At 36.3% G+C, this 20,225-nt stretch overlaps 1 protein-coding gene across 3 annotated transcripts in view; it reads left to right on the top strand.

The window, feature by feature from the left end:
• LOC145690219 (WD repeat-containing protein 47) overlaps positions 1 to 20,225 on the top strand; it is a 584,313-nt gene that overhangs the window by 108,857 nt on the left and 455,231 nt on the right. For all 3 annotated transcript variants that reach the window (XM_081764893.1, XM_081764894.1, XM_081764895.1), the window contains one exon: positions 1,688 to 3,247. In XM_081764893.1, the coding sequence (XP_081621019.1) occupies positions 1,707 to 3,247 (1,541 nt within the window). In that variant the 5' untranslated portion in view covers positions 1,688 to 1,706. The remainder of the gene's footprint in view (positions 1 to 1,687; positions 3,248 to 20,225) is intronic.

Raw genomic sequence — 20,225 nt, 5'->3', positions numbered from 1 at the left:
TGGATATATTCAGTAACAAAGAGCGTCACTTCAGGAACCAAGTTTTGGAAATCCCATGATTCAAGGCTATTTGTACACTTAATGTAATTTATTTGTCTTGTCGTGTTATTATGCATTTATTTATGTATGTATTTAAACTTATTATCATCATTACTCTTACTGGTTAACTGGACATAAACACTAATGTTAACCTTCTGTAACTGGAGTTTTATACTCTGTTGAGGGTACAAATACAAATAAATAAATAAAGGTCCATGTTTCTGATCCATACTGTACAGTACTCCACACGAAGCACTTTGAGTCTTTTTCGCAAGACTGTTCAAGGTCCCTCAAAATAGTATTTTCTTCCTCCTAAAAAGCTTCTTTCGCTATTCCTATCCTTGCTTTTATTTCACGTTCACACTTCATATAATCACTAATAGTACTACCCAGATATCGAAAACTAGACACGTGTTCTACTTTCTCCCCTCCTATTTCTATAGTTGATACCCATCCCTTCGTTTCATTAGTTCCTAATAGTTCACTGTCAGGCTAATAGTTGTCGCTAACTGCGCTGGCTCATATCTGATCCTAAGATAAGTTGCTAGCGTGCAGACAGTTTGCACACGAGCCGGTCTTGGAGGGACAACTAGTTTTAAATCGACAAATTGCTGGCACGCTAGCGACATCTATTAACATTAGGCAGACAAACAATGCAGATAGCGGTACCTATTAGCGTGAAGCACAGAATGAAGGTCTGAAGTTTTGCTTTTTAAATTGGGATGTCGATAATATAACATGTTTTACAGTTTAATGCTTGGAGTATGTTATTGGAAATCGTTGGGCTCATAATGTAGGAGACTGGTATTTTGGTGGATGTTTTCAAGTTTAATTCAAGTTCATATATTCCGGGCAAGCGGCTTGTTATAACTCTCGTGAAACTAACATCCAACGGGCATAACATCCTCCTCCTCTTCTTATATATATATATATATATATATATATATATATATATATATATATATATAGCAGGCTTTGTAATTTTCAGAAATATCTTTAAAATAAAAACCACTTAAGCTATTGTTTTCTACGAATTGCGGAAAAATCTTTGCTTGGAAAAACAGTCCATTCACATTGTCAATGTGCTTGAGCCCGTTTTTTTTTTTTTTTTTTTCAAGTAGAATAGATCGTACTGATATACAATAACATTGCAGAAATCAATGACTACGTATGTGTTAATTGAGTTTAATATTATTTACTTTGTAAATACAGTGCTACCTCAGCATACAAATATTTTGTCTTGCGGGTAATCCAGGTTACGGATTGTGTATAATACATGCTTCAATTTCTAATAGACTATTCGAATAATGAGCGTAAAAGATATCGCGAAAGATTGTAATAGTCATTCGATATAATGTTCAAATCGAATCGAAAACGAGAGCGTGGATTCGAATTGTTGTTCGCAAGATGAGGAACCTTTTATATCTTCGCTTAGTCGTTGTTGCAGTTTCAGACTGGGACATAAACATTTTTTAATGATATTTCAGTGCTGCATAAACAAAGACGAAAGATTTTGCTATAAGAAATTAATTTTCCTATACATTTCTTATAATGTGTATAATTAGTGCTTTTATCATGCCAATGTCAGCAATGGGTGTGTTAAGTGCATAAAGGTGTAATAATGTTTTTTTTTCTTTTCTCTTTGAAGGTTTCGGATTCGCTACGTGATGCCGTCGGCGCATTTGACGCTGCGGGAGGAAGACGTCGTGCGTCTCACCCTCGAATTTCTACACAATCGAGAGTTGCACATATCCCAGCTCAGTGTAGAACGGGAAACAGGTGTGATCAATGGAGTCTACAGTGATGATGTGCTTTTCCTGCGGCAGTTAATCTTAGATGGACAATGGGATGATGTCTTGGAGTTTATACAGCCGTTGGAAGCCATTGAATTGTTTGATATGCGCCAGTTTCATTATATCATACTCAAACATAAATACGTCGAATTATTGTGTATAAAATCGGAAGCAGGACCAGTTCCGAACGTAGATAACGCAGTTGAAGAAGTGGTTAAAGTTTTGAACGAACTTGAAAAATTTGCTCCTTCTAAAGATGAATACTCGAACTTATGTCTGCTATTGACTCTTCCTCGTCTTTCGGATCATCTTCAGTACAAAGATTGGAACCCTAGTAATGCTCGTGTTCAGTGCTTCCGTGAAGTGTTTCCACTAGTCGAAAAGTTCCTACCTGGCGATAAAAAGCAGGGAGAGGCGAATTTAATGGCCAAGAATGATCGTTTGATTCAGTTGATAATCAAGGGCATTTTGTACGAATCGTGTGTCAATTACTGTCAACAAAAAGCAACAACGGGCTCTAAAGAACATAGTGAAATGAACTTCTCTAAACTGTTAAATGGTTCCGGGTTTAGTGATTCGGATTTAAGTCTTCTCTCGTGGCTTCAAAGTATACCTCCAGAAACGTTCTCGTGTCCTTTCGAGCAGCGTACGCTTAATGTGGACGTTGAACGTTTAGAAAAGCCGTCGTTAGAGACGTCGTGGACGGAGCACATGCTAGTCACTCCAATTAAACCAAAAACATTTCCGCATTCGGCGATGCCATTCACGAGACCTCGGTCGGCAGATATTATGTCTCGTTCGCTTATACCTGCGCTGGATGGTCTTCCCTTTGGGCTAGGCCAATCGAGAAATGCAATGGCTCTCTCTACAGGTGACCTGAATAGTATGTCAAGAAGCTTTGCGAGTTTTCATCTAACAGGCAAAAAATTGATGAACACGTCCGTTGATCGATTGTTCGAAAATGAAGACAATGTGTTTTTAAGTAGTTACGGTGACTTACCTGCGATTATGGAAAAAAATGATACTCCTCGACCTCCTCCGCGACGTGGACGATCTCGTAGTCCTGAAAGAAAAGATGGTAGTGTTCGGGGATCCGCAGCGTCTACTCCAGAACATCGAGGTAGGGACTCCCCAGCTAGTAGTAACAGTAGCAGCAAAACAAGTCGAGCTCCTCCAGATTCACCCCGATCATCTCGTAGGGATTCCCTTTCGGATAAGTGTACTCCAGCAACCTCAGTAGTGCTCCCTCCCAATGAGTTTACTGGTGGTGCTGATGGAGATCTTCTGAAGGAATATCAGCGGCAAAAGCAGAAATTGTTGGAAACATTGCAGACCAAAGAAAGAGAGCGTGAGGAGTTACTACGTTCGTTGCAAGCAGATAATAGATTAGTGGATGACAGCCAATCAGCTTTGAAGTAAGTCTATACTTATTTTTAAAATTGATATATTTCTTGTGCATTTTTTGACTTTAAAAATAGTGAGATTAGATCTTTCATGAAATATCGATATACTGTATAAAATGCAGAGCAATATCAGTTCGTTTGTACAATCGTACTTTTGTTCTGCTGATGTTTGATTCCATGGATTCTATTGTTTCTTAGTTTTTATTATTATTTTGGTAGCTCAAATTGTATCTCAGATCATAGGAATACGTGTCAAAGCTTCTGTTTGAGTCAGACAAATACCTAATGAGATAAAATTTGAGTAAAGTTTCGTTTTGCATTGTGAAAGTACGATAAACTTCCAGACTGTGATTTCAAATATAGAAACCATAAGAAGTAGATAAGTCACTTCCGGTTTTAAGGTCGGAAAAAATAGATTCATGAAACGATGAATTCATCTCGATCATTTCGAAGCTGTAAAGGGTGTGGTGTTTGGGTACACGAAGAATGCATTGGCTTGGTCGACGCCGATGGTGAAGAATTCATTAGTTACAAGTGTTATCAAGTGTAAACATTATTGAAAGTTAGTGTGAAATCTGTTTCCAATAGTGACTTGTTTATTATGTGTCCAAGCTTATTCTTTAAACTTCAGTTAGTTGTAACGACTTTAACTAACGATTACATAGCACATGGGAGATTACCTATATTCTTATTATTTCATATCCATATTGTTACTAAATATTGTTTTATTATTAGTATTTGAAGTCCTATAAAAATGTTCTGTTAATTGAGTTCCAGTGGTCTCTCAGGTCGTAAAATTTTACTTTTCAAATAGTGGGCCTTATTTATCTACTGTGCGGGTAATAACGCCATTTTGTATGTTTCTCATTGAATAAGTTTTTCATACATTTAGCTCAATGTTTAAGTTAAAGTAAATATACCATAAGATAGATAAAACATTGACAAATAACATGCATATAAATTTTTGTCTATTACATCATACGTATTTACGCAATAAAGCATTTATACTTAGGTGGGCCTTATTTGCCGCAAATACTTCATATATGTATAAATAAATGAAGGTCACTATATTTGTGACAACTCTTGAACCACCCGACCGATTTCGATCAGATTTTCAACATAGATGAGGTTCATGCCTGGGAGTGATGTTATTTCATTTTTAGTGCGTTTGCACACGGCAACGATAATATCGGTGGAAGCGCCGATAATGTCGGCGGTGAAATCGACTTCAATGTACTCAAATCGTAGCTTGCACACGCCACCGATATTATCGACCGATCCTCCGAAACGCAGATGCTGTCGGCCAAGCCCCCGATATTGTCATCGATATCGCCGACACCGATTTTGTCGGGGACAATGTTTTCTTAAGATTGGATGCACATGTGGCCGATAATGTTGGCCGGCCAGTGGGTTAGATGAAGAGAGTGAGTGACAAGGCGCTGTGTATTGTTTCGTTTCTTGTCTTTGGAATTTTGTTGTTTCCATTTTTTTCTATTACAATTGTATAATAATATTATTATTATCTTGTCCTATAAACAACTTCGGAACAGATTATTATTATTATTATTATTATTATTATTATTATTATTATTATTATTTTTACAGTCTCTGTTTTGGAGTAGCTAATTCCCTTTATTAAATAAGTATAAAATATGGGAAGTCTCAAGAGTACTGGTTTCCCTCTAAATAGCTATTACCAAATAGAATATAGGAAATTTAGATAACCAATTTCTTGATTATTTTCCACTTGTTTTTTAATTTTTGTTCTTTCTCTCTCTCTCACACACACTCTTTGATGGTATATTTTAAAATCTATTAATGCATTTAAATTTTAATACATTCTGGAAATTAATTTAAGCCTAATTTTCAAAGTTTGATACACTGTGAACATAAGCATATGGAAAAATCCTGATTATTATTACTTCCTTTTATTGTCATCAGAATTTTGTGTAGATCACTTTTCCCAGTCCCACTTAATAAGCAATGATTGAATAGAATATTTGTTGACAAGTCAAAGTAGAATTATTATTATTTTGAAACGAAATCAGCACAAACACTCTTTGCAAAGCTCCAAGGACAAGTGACTCATTTGGCATTTTCTTGATTGTGATCTCAACAAGAGGGATGTGACTTCATGCTTCACTTTTGCAGATTTTTTCTCTCACTTCCAAAACTATCCCAAATCCCCCATTTTTTAAAAGAATTTGTTGAATGGCAATTGAAAACAAAGACCAAAGCTATGTATCCAAGTTTTCCCTCTCCCCTTTGTACCGGGCTCGACCCCCTGATAGTTCTGCAGTTTAGCTACTACAGTGACTGGATGAAAAGGTTGTGTATTATTGTATTCTTACCTTTCTAGTTTTGCTTAGATTCTTAAAGATGGCAAGAATTTTTCCATTCGATATTTTAACCCTTATTGAACTTGTGGAATGTAGACCTTGCATATGGGATAATATTGAAAAGCAAGGGCAGAATTGAAAAGCAAAAAGCATGGCGAGAAGTTTATGCAAGCCTTGCCCAGGATTTTGAGTTCATGGACAAAAAGAAACGAGAAACGACAGGTATGTATGCAACAGTGCAAATCTGTGTTCAACATTGGGGGGACGGGTAAAATCGTTCCCATATTTTATATATATATATATATATATATATATATATATATATATATATATATATATATAGCGATGTTCAAAATATTTCTGTAGTCGAAAACAATGTTGTGGAGAATCAGGGGAGCACAGTTGTCTTCAACATTGGAAGGTCGACAGATTTGAGGCTTTTTCTGACTGGACATTAATTTCATCTCACTTTCCTTCCTGGCGACCGGACACAAATAATCAAATTTCTCCCCCAAAAACACATTTCAAATCGGATCATTGGGGGACAGTCCCCCCAGTTCTAAGATTGTAGGGGACATGTCCCCTTCATCCTTCCGGGATTTGCGCCAGTGTATGTATGAAGCAATGTAAAACAAAATTACTAATTCAAATCTTATCATTTAATCTACTATGACATTAGTGTTAATTGCATGGAAAACAAAATAATATACATACATACAATATGTAACAGTGTTTCAACAAAAATTAAAACTAATATAGTTTGCAATGTATCGCAGCATCAATTCTCATCGAAACGAGAATAATATGTTTACGACATCTATTTAAAACGGCACTGTTAAATTTAAACATGCTTAGGCATAGGCCTATTTTTTTTTTCAAGTTTTGTACCGTTCTTCACACCTCTTCGGAACAATTTTTGTAGTCCTTGTTTTAAAAAATAATTTTCCCAATTATTATTATTTTATTTTATTTGTTTTCATAGAAACGCAGTGCAGAATATATTATGTGTGTCGCTTACTTCGCTCATCACCGGCAACGATATTGTTGGGGCTTCCACCGATATTGTCGGCAACGTGTGCAAAGTACGCCGACACCGACACCGATATTATCTGGGCTTCTTCCAATTTTGTCGGTATCGTGTGCAAACACGCTAACCGTACAACTTGAGGGAGGGGAGGATATATAGAAATGGTCGAAAATCACCGATATTAGTGTCGAATTCATAGTTTTCGAGGTCGCTGAGATGAAGAGTGACACTTCCGATGTCATTTAAATCCAAATTCATCATCCATTAGTATTGTATATCCTAAATGAAATTTATTCTGCCCGTGTGAAGAACAGTTATTCTGCTAGTTAATAAACACAGTATATGGTAACATTTTCGTATCTATAACATAATACAAAAATGATATAGTGTGACTGAGTTTTGGATAATGACTATATAATCATTATAGCGTTATGGAAGAAGTACTTAACACTAAATACGAGGTAGTTAGATGTCAAATACAATATATTGTATGTGAAAAGCCGTACTGTATTTTTTTTTCTGATGGTAGATATAACTAAGATACACACGATATGTACAAGATACAGATAAGAAAAGCTACAAAGTAATGAAGTCTGGCCCACGGTACTCCAATGCCTCTTTCTCTCTTTACGTAATACTTTGTTATGGATCGAGAAATGAGGAAGGAACTAACGTTACTGTGTACTTTAGTAGGCAGTGGTTTGTTTTTATTCGTGAACATGGAAATGTTCTGTATTTATTTATTTTTAAGATACAAATTGTAGTAATATATAACAACCTCATTAACATAATGACACTTGATGCTTCAAATAACTGCTAACATGAAATACTGTTACTCGTGATTTGTCATTCAATACCATTTAGTGAATATTGTCGGTTTGATAGACAGTTTTGATTATATTGACTAGAAGACAGAAAATCGTTACATGAATTGAAATGCACAGTCACGATCGATTGACACCTCAAACGTTTGAAATTCAGTTATGGTGTTCACTTCTGAATTTCAATTAGATCCCAATGGAAACAGGCAGCAACTCATGCATCGATCCTAAATCTCAGTACATATACGCGTAGAATCCGTTAAATTGTCTGTTCTATATCTACTTGGTAGTTCAACTTGACTATTATATTTTCTTACATTAAAATCAACAACTCAGTGTGGTTTGCTTGGTAGTAGTAATATATATATATATCTTCATTTTTGAAGTATTAAACGACGACATTCGATGCAGATTAGTAGTGCAGAAACTTTTAATTATTTCTACTTTCTACTTCCTTGAGCGATCAGTTCGAGTTTTTCTTGTCGTTTCATCCAGAAGGTGATAGCTGAAGTGGAACTGTCGTTGCTTTCCCAGCTGCAATATTCTTTCATTTACTTTGAAAAGACTCGTCGCAGAATTTATTGTTTCCCCTTCTATTGCTGCATGATGCACACACACATCTTCCTGAACTGTCATAAACTTCATAACCGTCATATTTTCTGCCTCCTTGTTCGCGCTTTTGTAAAATGAAAGCAAATATATATAGAAATGGCGAAAGAAGCATTTAGGAACAAGAAACTTATATTTTGAGTGTCTTTTGAATAAAATGTTAAGAAAATAACTTTAAAAATAATGTTTTGTGTGGAGTGTAGTACTATATGATGCTGAAACAGGGACACTACGCAATAACGACGAAAAGTGATTGGATGCTTTCGACATGATGATGTGGAGCAAAAATGGAGATATAGCTGGGTCAGACAAAAACAAATAACGGAATGTTAGGAAAAATAGGATGAACAGGAAAACGAGAATTGGTTAGGACATTGACTGATAATGAATTGTATCCTAAGGTGTGGGATAGAAGGTACAGTGGCAGGAGAAACGAGGAGGGGAAAGATACTACAATTGATGGATGGTGTTAAAACAAAACAATGTTTCGTCAAGACAACGAGAAAACCATGGTGGATGGAAGCTTCTCAATTTGCGATAATGATCTACCAGTAATAATTGTAGTGCCTGAATAAATATATTGTCCAAGCACATCTCTCTGCTTCTGGATATTGTATAGACATGAAATTATCTCATGATGGAAGAGACCAGGAACTGCCAGCATCTTAGTGAATTTTTCCTATGGAACTTGACAGTGTTAGAGATTGGGAAATGCTCGTTTAACCTATTTTTTTCTGTTTTTATGCTCGGGGGATGGTGGCTCAGGCGTGGACCAGCTTCATGAAAAGAACGGTGGAATAGATATTGGAAAGGCGCCATACCAGTTGGTTTGGTCGGATAGGAAGAAGGGGGGGAGTATTAAGTCATTTTATAGATGTCTGTTGCTATAGATATCATATTATTTGTATAAACACATATGGTTTTACCAATAACATATGACATTTTGAAATAAAGATACTTCAAACAAAAGTGCTGTTTTAGTTTTATGTTTGATTACAGAAGACAGTTACATCGCCATGGCAATATAGCTATAACTTCAGGTTAGTAAATCTTATACACGTCTTGAAAGGTTACTACCAGCGAAGATACACAAGATGCGTGAATTACTTTGTGTACGCCTCACTAACAAAAAACATAAGGAAGAAAGCGTCCAGTTTAACTGCAATTCGGTAGATGTGCAATTCGGTAGATGTGCACTATTGAGGGTGTGTAAACGATTAGTTAAGTTTCAAAGACCAGGGACGTCGCGAAGGACCACCAGAGGACAATAATATCAGCAGTAAGGAATTCAACCCTGATTATGTCAGTCAGTTGTGAAGTGTGTGAGAGAGTCATCATAGGGTAGGAAGCTCAAGAAACACACACAATGCCTTGTTGCCGCATTAGATAGCATTAACAGCATTCGACGAAGATTCACAAGAGACGCGAATTACTTTGTGTATATATACACTGAATAATAATAATAATAATAATAATAATAATAATAATAATAATAATAATAATAATAATAAAGAAGGAATTGTGCAATAAAACTGCAATTCAAAAGTTGTCGTAGTACTGGTCAAGTGCTGTATATGGAATATTCGAATGTAAAGTTCGGGGACTTAGACATTGTAGAGATTAGAGAACAAATAATTTTGAGAGCTTCGAAATGTGGTGTTGGGAGTGAAGAAGATAAAGTGGACGGAGAGAGAGCAACAAACGATGTTTTAGGTAGAAGTGAGAACGGTTTTAACCAGTGTCCTTCGTAGGAGGCCAATAGAATTGGACACATCTTAACGAAGAAATTGTCTTCTTCATAATGCCATAGAAATGGAAGGAAAGCGATGAGTAATAAGAAGAATACAACTGATCGATGATTTGAGAAGTAGAGGAAAGTAGTGGGAGATAAAAGAGGAACCTGAAGATCGAGAAAGTGGAAGAAACACTTCCAAGAACCGAAAAAATGAATAAATATCTTCTACTTATAATACTAAAGCCATATCCCACATATTTTTCTATACTTGACACCAGCGCCGTAACTTAGATTTTTCTGGGGGGCAAGCATTAATACGCGTATTTGGGCCCCCTAGAAAAAGTTGTTTTGCTAATTCTTGGGCCCCCGGAGCCTGTGGGCCCTCCCGCATGGCAAGGTCTGCTGCAGGACCCTTAGTTACGCCCCCGGATCCCTTCCATACATGACAAATTAATTAAGGGGGCAATATTGACAAATCTCAAAGCCATACGAATAAGCATTATTTCTAGGCCCGTAATAGTAGACATTTCTTACTGAAAGGAGCCCACGACTCATTTTTGTTTTATCTTTTGCGTGATGTTTTGTTTATGTAATGTACTGAACCTATTTGATGCTTCATTTATAATTTCATGTTCGTATCATAAGAAAATTTTGTCTTAAAGTGGGCCCCCCTCGAACGACAGGAAGCTTCCCTGGGGGTCAGTTACCCCTCCTGCCTCCCCTCACAAGTTACGGCCCTGCTTGACACTGATCTTCATTTTAGCCAGTGTTCATCACGGAGTTCCTGAAAGGCATGGATCAAATAATGAAATTATTTTGAAAACTCATTGTCGAAAAAAAATGTTCCTTCATAAAATGGTAAATGGGAAATCAAACTCTTGCTGCCTACTTTCTAGACTAATTTTCTAGTGCCTATTCGTACTATACATAAATACGAGTTTATTTTGTTCCGCAACGTAAATTTGCAATAATCCAAAAGGATTCTGAATCTCTTCTGAACGAATTTGTCCAACATCGAGAATTTCAAATCAGTTTCTCTCATATCCATAAATCGTAGCCACATCCTATTTCATGATTATTACACTTCTCCCTTCAAAACGAATTTTCTCCAATTCAGCATTAATTCGCTTTTACCAAAGTTAAAACTTAGGTAAATTGCTTTCCTGTCTGAAAATGTCATAGATTCGACCCTTTCCATGGAAATCAAAAGGCAAAACAGTATATATACTATACGGCTCTACAGGGCGGTATGAGTCTTGGCTTCTTCCACCAGTTGCCTCTAGCTTTTCTTGTCTCGTGCTGTTTATTTCCAGTTAACCACTTTCAATATTCGGATGTCTTCTTTCACATTATGTACCAATCATCTCTCGCAATACTTGCCCGATACCTGCTGGATTCAACTGGCTTCCACCTACCAATGTGGACTTAACTAAACTTTAAAGCCTTCTCAGGGCTGAATTAACCCATCTGGAGGGCCGAGGTGGCCCGAGCTGACTTCACCTATACATGTTTGTGAAAGTACAGTGGGAAAGTTAAGGGAATATGTTTAATATTTTTGATCATATTTTATTTTTATGATGATGATTTTATCTTCATGATTCTGTTTAGATAGCCAGTTGAGATTTTGATCAGGGTGGAGGCCCCCTAAGCCCCCCCTTAATCCGGCCCTGAGCCTTCTCATCATTAATCGCACGATATGATAATGTTACTCCTAAAAAAAATGTTCTGATTAGCGTTGTTCAAAATTAAGTTGTTAATATTACGTATAATTTTTTAATACTTGAATCATTGTAAATGGGCAACATGCTGTATTTGAAACTACACCAATATACTAATAAATAACCTCAGAACTAACACTGGAATTTTTTATTTGTACCATTCAGTTTCATCAATGTAGAGGAATAAAAAAACAGTACCTGCCTAGTATGCAAGTAAAACGGAAAAAGACGAGAAGCTGGACGCTCAAGGTATTGAAGATGAGTTCATCTAATATGTAAGAATAACTTGGTCAGCAAGTTCTCTCGACGTGGCGACCGGACAATCTTCTAATGACCACAACACAGAAACGAGAGTCCCTTTTCCCTCAAGGGACATAGTCAAAGCGAGGATGCTTGCTTGCTTGCTTACCTGTTTCCAATGGCAAGGAAATTGATGGTCCGCCACAACGGAACGCGTGCCATGTAGGTTCTCTGACCCTCACTATTACAGAGAAACAAGATCTCAAGCGTGTCGAACGAAAGTAAGCTAAACAGGTGCACCACTTCACTCGAAGCTGAACATCATACTAGCAACCTTTGCCTGCAATGTAGCACATCTCACTTCCTCGAAGAAATTACTACGAGATGAGCATGGTATATGAGATTGGACACTAAAATAGCAATGATGTCGGTAGAATATTTTAAAGGAATTAATTAGTACCTGCACATCTTTTCAACATCTTTCGAATTTTTTATCGGAAACTGAAGACCAATACTCTAAATTTGATTGATTACGACTAGGGTTCTAGTAGTTAGTGTTAGAACTGTTTTGTGGCTGGGCCTGCGGAACGAAGTGCCTGTAATCGGTTGGCCATTTTTTTTTAAAAGATCTGTTTTAATCAGAGATAGATTACAAAAAGGAGCGAAATCTGTGGAAATTCTCAAGGAGTTTTAAGATTGGAAATTACAGCTTCACGTAAGAATTGATCTTGAAACTTCCTAGGAAAATCCAAAATAACGCTAAGGAGTACCCTGCCCCTTCGTGGCCACATAGGTAACGCACGCACCATATGTGAACGGGATCCAGATTCGATCCCAGTAGGACAGAGCCACGGGTATAAACCAGAGTGAGATGTTCATGTAACTTCAAATAGTAGGTCTAATCTCGTTAGGGGACCATGGTGGCTCAGTGGTAGAACGTTCACCTCTGGTGCATGGTGTACTTGGTTGGATCGCAGCTCGAGCCAGGTGAGCTGTGGTGGACAAACACCGTGTGTGTTGGGTCTTCTCGGGATTCTCCCGTTTCTTCCCAATTTTGTTCATTCCACGATTTTATGCATTTTTCATCATCACCATCTCCTTTAGCCTAGCTGACAAACCATAGGGCTTCAAACTTAAAAAGATGTTTCTTATGTCGTTAAGTCAAACAGAACACTCAACTTCAAGTGATCAATCGATCAGTGTCTAGAGTGTCGATTATCTACTCATTATTACTTCTATCTAGATTAATAATTACTGTTAAGGAAAAAAAAATATGGTAACTTCTCTATTTGTGAATGACGAAATGAGTGATCTTGTAATAACTGAAAAAACAAAACAAGTACTAGTGTCACGTGTATACCACGTAAAGGAGTTTGGTTTATTTGGCGTCATGATATATTTTTTAAATATTAAAATCAGAAATGATAGTAGATTTGTACCACTTCCGGTTTTATTAGAGAGAGGGAGTAAAAATGGAATGTGTTGTTGGGACTTAACCGCTTCTCACTATCTATTACGGTTTTTTTTTTTTTTAATTGATCAAGCGTTCAAAGAATGTGTACATCATCTCTTCTATTGAAACTGGAAGTGACTGTCTTTTTGCATTTCCAGTTTGAATAGAGTTAAGAGATGATGTACCTATTCTTTGAACACTTAATCGATTAAAAAGAAACGCTTCACGCTATCTCTGACTATTTTTGCTCTGTGTAGATTAACGTTGAAATCAGAAGGTGGTAGTGGATATATATCACATCCAGTTTTAGTAAAGAGTTGGTTAAGGGTGGAGATGAATGTTTTCTTCGGAAGCTTAATCGATTGTCGGTAACAGCTTATCGACATACCAGTATATTACTGTTTTCGCTCGGTGATGCTTAGCGTTAAAAACGAAAATGCTTGATTTCTACCACTTCCGTGACCCTCTACATTCTGACTAAGATTAATGGTGATCTATCATGTAGTGCTTGATTTTTTCTTCCGAATGAATGAACGAACAGGGTAAATATGTAAAGGAGTTTGGTAAACCAAACGTTTTAATAATCAACATATTTATGAAATTCTGTAGAGGAAATGGGTTCGTATGGCTATATATTTCCAGTTGCCAAAAATAGTAGCGGTTTACAAGAGGAGTGAAATCGAAAATTGCAAATTATTCAAAAAGTAGCTTTAATTTTGTCCCTATTTCACAAAAATAGTATTTTTTAAATATATATTTTGTAACATTGCAGTGGTTTTGTCGGAAAAATAAACATGATGAAATACTGTGGGACTAAAGATTTTCTTCAATACGACACTAACGATTTGGTTCATGTTTCGTAAATGCTTCATTAACAACTGTTCATTGCGGGCACAGTTTCTCAGTGGTAGAGTGCCCACCTCTGGTACGAAGGATTCCAGGCCATGGCCGTTTGTTGTGGAGATCATGTCCGTGGGTTTTCTCGGGATTCAACCGGTTTCTCCCATATTCTCATTCCACTAAATCTTTCATATTCATTAATTATCCTTCTTCTGTGGCCAAACGCCATTATTGTGTGATGTAAAACTAAAAGATTTCATTTCATTTTAAACAACGCTACAATATGGCATAATTTGTGTCTTTTTTTAAAAGAATAGAAAATATAGTTTACTGTTGGGACAAATTTTTAACAGATTTTCTGAGAAGATACTAAAATAATTTTGTTAATTTTTGTAATTAAATATTTCATTAACAACTTCACAGCGTAGCATAATTATGCACTAGAGTGCCCATAAAGAGTAATTAACTGGTTGGTCGATTTTCACCAAAACTATGATATTATTCATATTTCTTAAATAAATATTCAATTAACAATCTTACAGCGTGGCGGAATTATCTTTCGTAAAAATCCGTAAGGTGTGATTTAGTAGTGAAGGTAAATATTTCAAACTGTTTTTTGGAATAATCTAACAATTTCATATATCTTCATAAATAAATATTTAATATATATATATAAGTATACGGTATGGCGCTAAATTCGTTGTACAAAAGCAGAGGAGTGATTCCTGAGATTAAAACAAACAAAAAAGTTCTAATAAACATAGGGCGAAAACCGCGTCGTTTACGTGTTATAGGCTGCCGAAAGCGTGGAAAAACAAACTTTAGAGTTAAATATTGTACAAACTACTGACCGTAGACATAATGCGGCATGGTAGCGTCAAAGGATCCTAACCTGCTCTATCCAAATATGCAGTTTTCAGATTTGTGCAATGGCGTCGCAAGGGATTCCCCAAAGGTTAGGGATTTCCTGACATTTTATGATGTAAATTGAGTGGACAAGAGCATGTAAAGGACGTCTCAATGTCTGGAAATAATACTACGTGGCAGGTCAGAACTCATACACACAGATTAAAAGATGGCGGATGATGTAATAATCACTGTGAGTGGTTGTATACCTCCTCAAAAAGTACGAGTAAAGACGTTATACAAGAATTCACTGGAAACGTCTCGTCAGTACAATGTAAAAATACGTACAACACAAGCCGATAGGTAACAGAAAATAAATTCCGATTGCTGCTCTGCTAATATTAATACAGGGATACAAATAAGCACTCGCCCGGGGCAGGTGGTTCATCGGTGCGGGCGAGTATTTGATATCATACTGAAGGTAAGTAAATCATTTCTATTATGGGGTGTGGGCCAGTAGCTTTTTTCTTGGACGAGTAAAATTGTGTTGCTGATTTGCATCCCTGTATTAATGACGTCGCAACCATTTTGAGAACGCGTCTAATTTTACTACTACAGGAATTGAACAAGAACTACTATTAAAACACAAATAAAGAACACGTAATAATAATAATAATAATAATAATAATAATAATAATAATAATAATAATAATAATAATACACATAACTGAGCACATTCATTTTGATCAGTACATCACATAAATGCGACTACGGTACATTCTTTTTTTCCAATCAATGTTCTAAACTGAAGGACGTGAAACAAAACATTCGATCCACTTGTCATATTTATTGTAAAAAGGGCTGATATTTCTTGTCCCAAATTATATAACGGGACTGCATACCGAAGAGAGTTGTAGTGAGCAAGGTACAGAGGTCCTGAAATGAAAAGAGGATGGTTGTCAGAACTGTCACTACAAACGGTGTTCAAAGTTTCGACCCTCCACTTCAATGCAAAGGTTACAGTGGCGGCGAAGGAACCGGAGAGCGCGTTGAAACACTGTGGGTGTTTCTCTAATGCTCCAGACAGCAGCAACAATTCGAGTAACCAAATCTTCCTCTGATTATACAGACGTCGCATAGACTAGTCATTTCATATGACCCCAGAAAAAGAAAGGGATTAAGGTCTTTGAGTTACTTGTTCTTCTCTGCCGATCCATTTGTTCGGAAAGGATGCCTTGAGAAAATTTCGCACCTCCGCAGCGAAATGTGATGGAGCACCGTCGTGCATAAAACACATGTTTCGACGAACAGCCAGTGACACAATTTCTAAAAGTTCAGCCAAAAATTATTCCAAAAATATGCGATACTCACACCAGCTCAAGCGTTGTGACAGTAGGTACGTCCGATGAGATAGTTATCAATGATTCCTGCCTACACAATCACAGAAATCCGTCCCTGATGGTAACAAGTTGACATTCCGTGTTGGTTTTATGTGTATTATTATTATTATTATTATTATTATTATTATTATTATTATTATTATTATTATGCGTTCTTTATTTGTCTTTTAATAGTAGTTCTTGTTCAATTCCTGTAGTAGTAAAATTAGACGCGTTCTCAAAATGGTTGCGATATTAATATGAGCAAATCAGCAATCGAAATTTATTTTCTGTAACCTATCGGCTTGTGTTGTACGTATTTTTACATTGTACCGACGTGACGTTTCCAGTGAATTCTTGTATAACATCTTTACTCGTACTTTTTGAGGAGGTATACAACCACTCACAGTGATTATTACCTCATCCGTCATCTTTTAATCTGCGTGTATGAGTTCTGACCTGCCACGTAGTATTATTTCCAGACAGTGAGACGTCCTTTACATGCTCTTGTCCACTCAATTCACATCATAAAATGTCCGGGAATCCCTAACGTCCTTTGGGGAATCTCTTGCGACGCCATTGCACAAATCTGAAAACTGCAAATTTGATAGAGCAGGTTAGGATCCTTTGACGATAGCATGCCACATTATGTCTACGGTCAGTAGTTTGTACAATATTTAACTCTAAAGTTTGTTTTTCCACGCTTTCGGCAGCCTATAACACGTAAACGACGTGGTTTTCGGCCTATGTTTATTGAAACTTTTTTGTTTGTTTTAATCTTAGGAATCACTCCTCTGCTTTTGTGCAACGAATTTAGCGCCATACTATATATATATATATATATATATATATATATATATATATATATATATATAATTTCTCTCGGATAGATCCAGAATAGATTGTAAACTACTGCGTATGTTTCTCTCTTGCAGTTTTATCGAAAACTGTTCTAATGATTTTGTTCATATTTCATTAAGAAATGACATGGGCTATTTCACTTGAAAGGTGTCTATATAGTAATATGATTCTTTAATGCTCAATAGTTATTTTTTCTCTGTCTTTGCGCTTGCCATGTTGAATTCGTTTTCAACCTCTTGTAAATTAGATTTCTAATTTATGCAATGAATGACATATTCATACTCAGTATATCTGGAAATATATGTAAAGCACACATTCCAAATTTCCTCCTTTATGTAATCTTTTTAATACTTAATTACATTTCCTTTTCCGTCGGGGTGAAGTTTCCTAAATTTGATACAAATGAATACAGTATGAATGATGAATACAGTATTTCTATGCTGTGTAAAATTCCAGGATAAAAAAAAAAAAAAAAAAAGATTGCTTTCTGTCAACGGTTCAGAGAAAAGTCTCCATCCCTCTACGATCGCAATATTGAACTCTTCCCCCATTCTCTTTTGGAGTACTACCACACTTCCAATTTTCTTGTGAGTGAATATGATATTCGTATTCTGTAAACAACAATAATAATAAGAATAAAAATAAAAATAACTAATCGCCAACGAAGCGTTGTTTTCGATTTTCGGCTCGGGGGTCAGATTATGGGGAAAATGAATGCGTAAACATGTGCACGTTTCTTCTAGTTTTTTTAAACAACAACTTGTATATACGCAACCCCCATCACACTGTGGTTAAATGGGCTACATAACATCAGAGGATAAATACTGGGGAATGGAATAAGAACTTTAGACATCTCTTTTAATCCATGTTCTGAATTAAGATCCGGCAAGGACGGGTGCTTACAGCTAGTAATATAACAACTCACATACAAAACTTCGTGTTTTATGTGCAAAAGTTGCAAAAAAAAACCTATTTATGAAAGACAAACATGTCAGCGCATCACGCTAATTCGTAATAGTAAGCAATCACGCTAATAGGTTGAGTTGATTTTAACGTCCCGTTCAGCAGCGAGGGTATATGAGACGTGGACCTACTGATTAACGTGGAATCCGAACCACATGAGCTCCCGACGGGAATCGAACCCGAGTCTCCCACACGCTAATAGTTATTGCTGCGTGATGCCGATAGATGTCACTAGCATTGAGGCAATTTATAAATTTATTAAAATTATGGCAATTTAATTGTAACTTAAAAACTATAGTTTCAGTTTAATTATTTCAAAATAGGAGAAGGGCCACAGCTAAAATAGAAGGGTCATGAGTACATTGTGACGATTTAATTGTAACTTAAACTGAATAGTTTTAATTTACTTATTTCGAAATAGGTGAAGATGATACGATTTTAACCTATAATATACAGCAGGCCGAACGAAGGCTTGAAGGAAAGCAACAAGTGTATAAAAATGTTCAAATTCTTCTTTCTACATTGAATTTCTTAAATGCATACTGTGTAATATAATATGCATACTCTGTGTATCAAGATCTATGAATACATACAGTTTCGTACTGTTATATTCAACGGTTTAGAGAAAGTTTTCCTCCCCTTCCTTTATTCATTATATTGAGTTCGTCCCTACTCCTTTGGGTGCAGCTTCCAAATTCTTGCAAGTAAATGAGATATTCATATGCTGTGTATCAAAAAATTCCTAAACTTGCAATTTCTTAGTTTTATGTGCAGGAGTTTCGAAGAAACACAATCAGAATTCGATTTTTTTCTTCTAACTTAGGCTCCAGTTCTGGTAACCAGATGCCACAGTCATATAAATTCAATTAGTTAATTAGGCTTATAAGTTTCGGCCTTAGATTATAATTACTGGTATAAAGAGTGCGAACTTACCTCAATTTACAAGATATAGACTACCTTAAAGGACTGACAATTGAAGGCAATATAAGTGAAGTTTTACAAACCAGCAATGCGTGTTTACGAGGAATTGCTGATGGGTTCGTGGCCTGAGGTACTTAGCAATGGTTCTTGGACTCGTTAATGATAGCACTAATTGCAGGACTCTTTGGAAGTATAAATATCCCCTCATTTCAATAATAATCTCATTATGCTATTATCTGTGGAAGGATAAACATCGCCATGTCGACCGAATACGAAAAATTTCTCAATTTTGAACATTGCGCCCTGGTAAAATACCTTGTGAAGAAAGGAAAATCGCATAAAGAAATTTCTGAAGACATGTGGCCAACCCTAAAAGATTCTGGACCTTCGTATACCATGGTCGAAGATGGGTCCATCTATTTCAACAAGGGCGAAAGAGCTGTGAAGATGGCCACCATTCAGGACGTCCTGTGGCGGTGGTTCCTGAAGGAAACATCGCGAAATCGAAAAATTAGTTCTAGCCGACCGAAGAATAAAATTGTGGCAGATGGCGGAAGTGTTGCAGATTAATAAAGAACGGGCCGGAGAAATTTTGTACCAACATTTAAACATTTAAAAAAGAAAGAAATTAGCGCGCACTGGATACCGAAAATGTTCACGCCGCTTGACAAGCAACGACAGCTGGTGAGTTGTAAAGATTTTTTCTTGAAGTTAGCTGGAGACATTCTCGACGAAATTTGCGCCCGAATTGTAACTACAGATGAAAGTTGGACTCGACAAAACGATCCGGAGTCGAGACAGAAGTCTATGCAGTGAATTAGAAAGGAGAAATTCCGTCAAAGAAATTCAAAGTGGAAAAGTCGGCTTCGAAGATTATGGCGTCTTTATTATTATTATTATTATTATTATTATTATTATTATTATTATTATTATTATTATTATTATTATTATTATACAACGAAGGTGTTTTGTGATAGATTATCAGCCAAAGAGGACAGGGTCATTCTATTCCAAATCATCACAACGAAAAACCTCATCATCTTAGATTGTGATAAAAGTTGGTGAAAAGTAAGAGCTTGTGGAGTAAACATTTGCCAAGTTATAAGCTCCAGTGACAAGTAGTTGTCAGATAGCAGTGTAGCCAATCTGACAAATGTGCCACTTTCGCAAACATGCTAAATGAAAAAAAAAATCATAACTTCACTACTAATTTAGGTAGAAACGTCTGGACTTGTAAA

Source organism: Thermobia domestica, chromosome 7 (assembly GCF_964235325.1).
Source record: "Thermobia domestica chromosome 7, izTheDome1.hap1.1, whole genome shotgun sequence".
In the NCBI taxonomy this organism is placed as follows: Eukaryota; Metazoa; Arthropoda; class Insecta; order Zygentoma; family Lepismatidae; genus Thermobia; species Thermobia domestica.
This window is presented reverse-complemented; position numbering and strand designations above follow the sequence as displayed.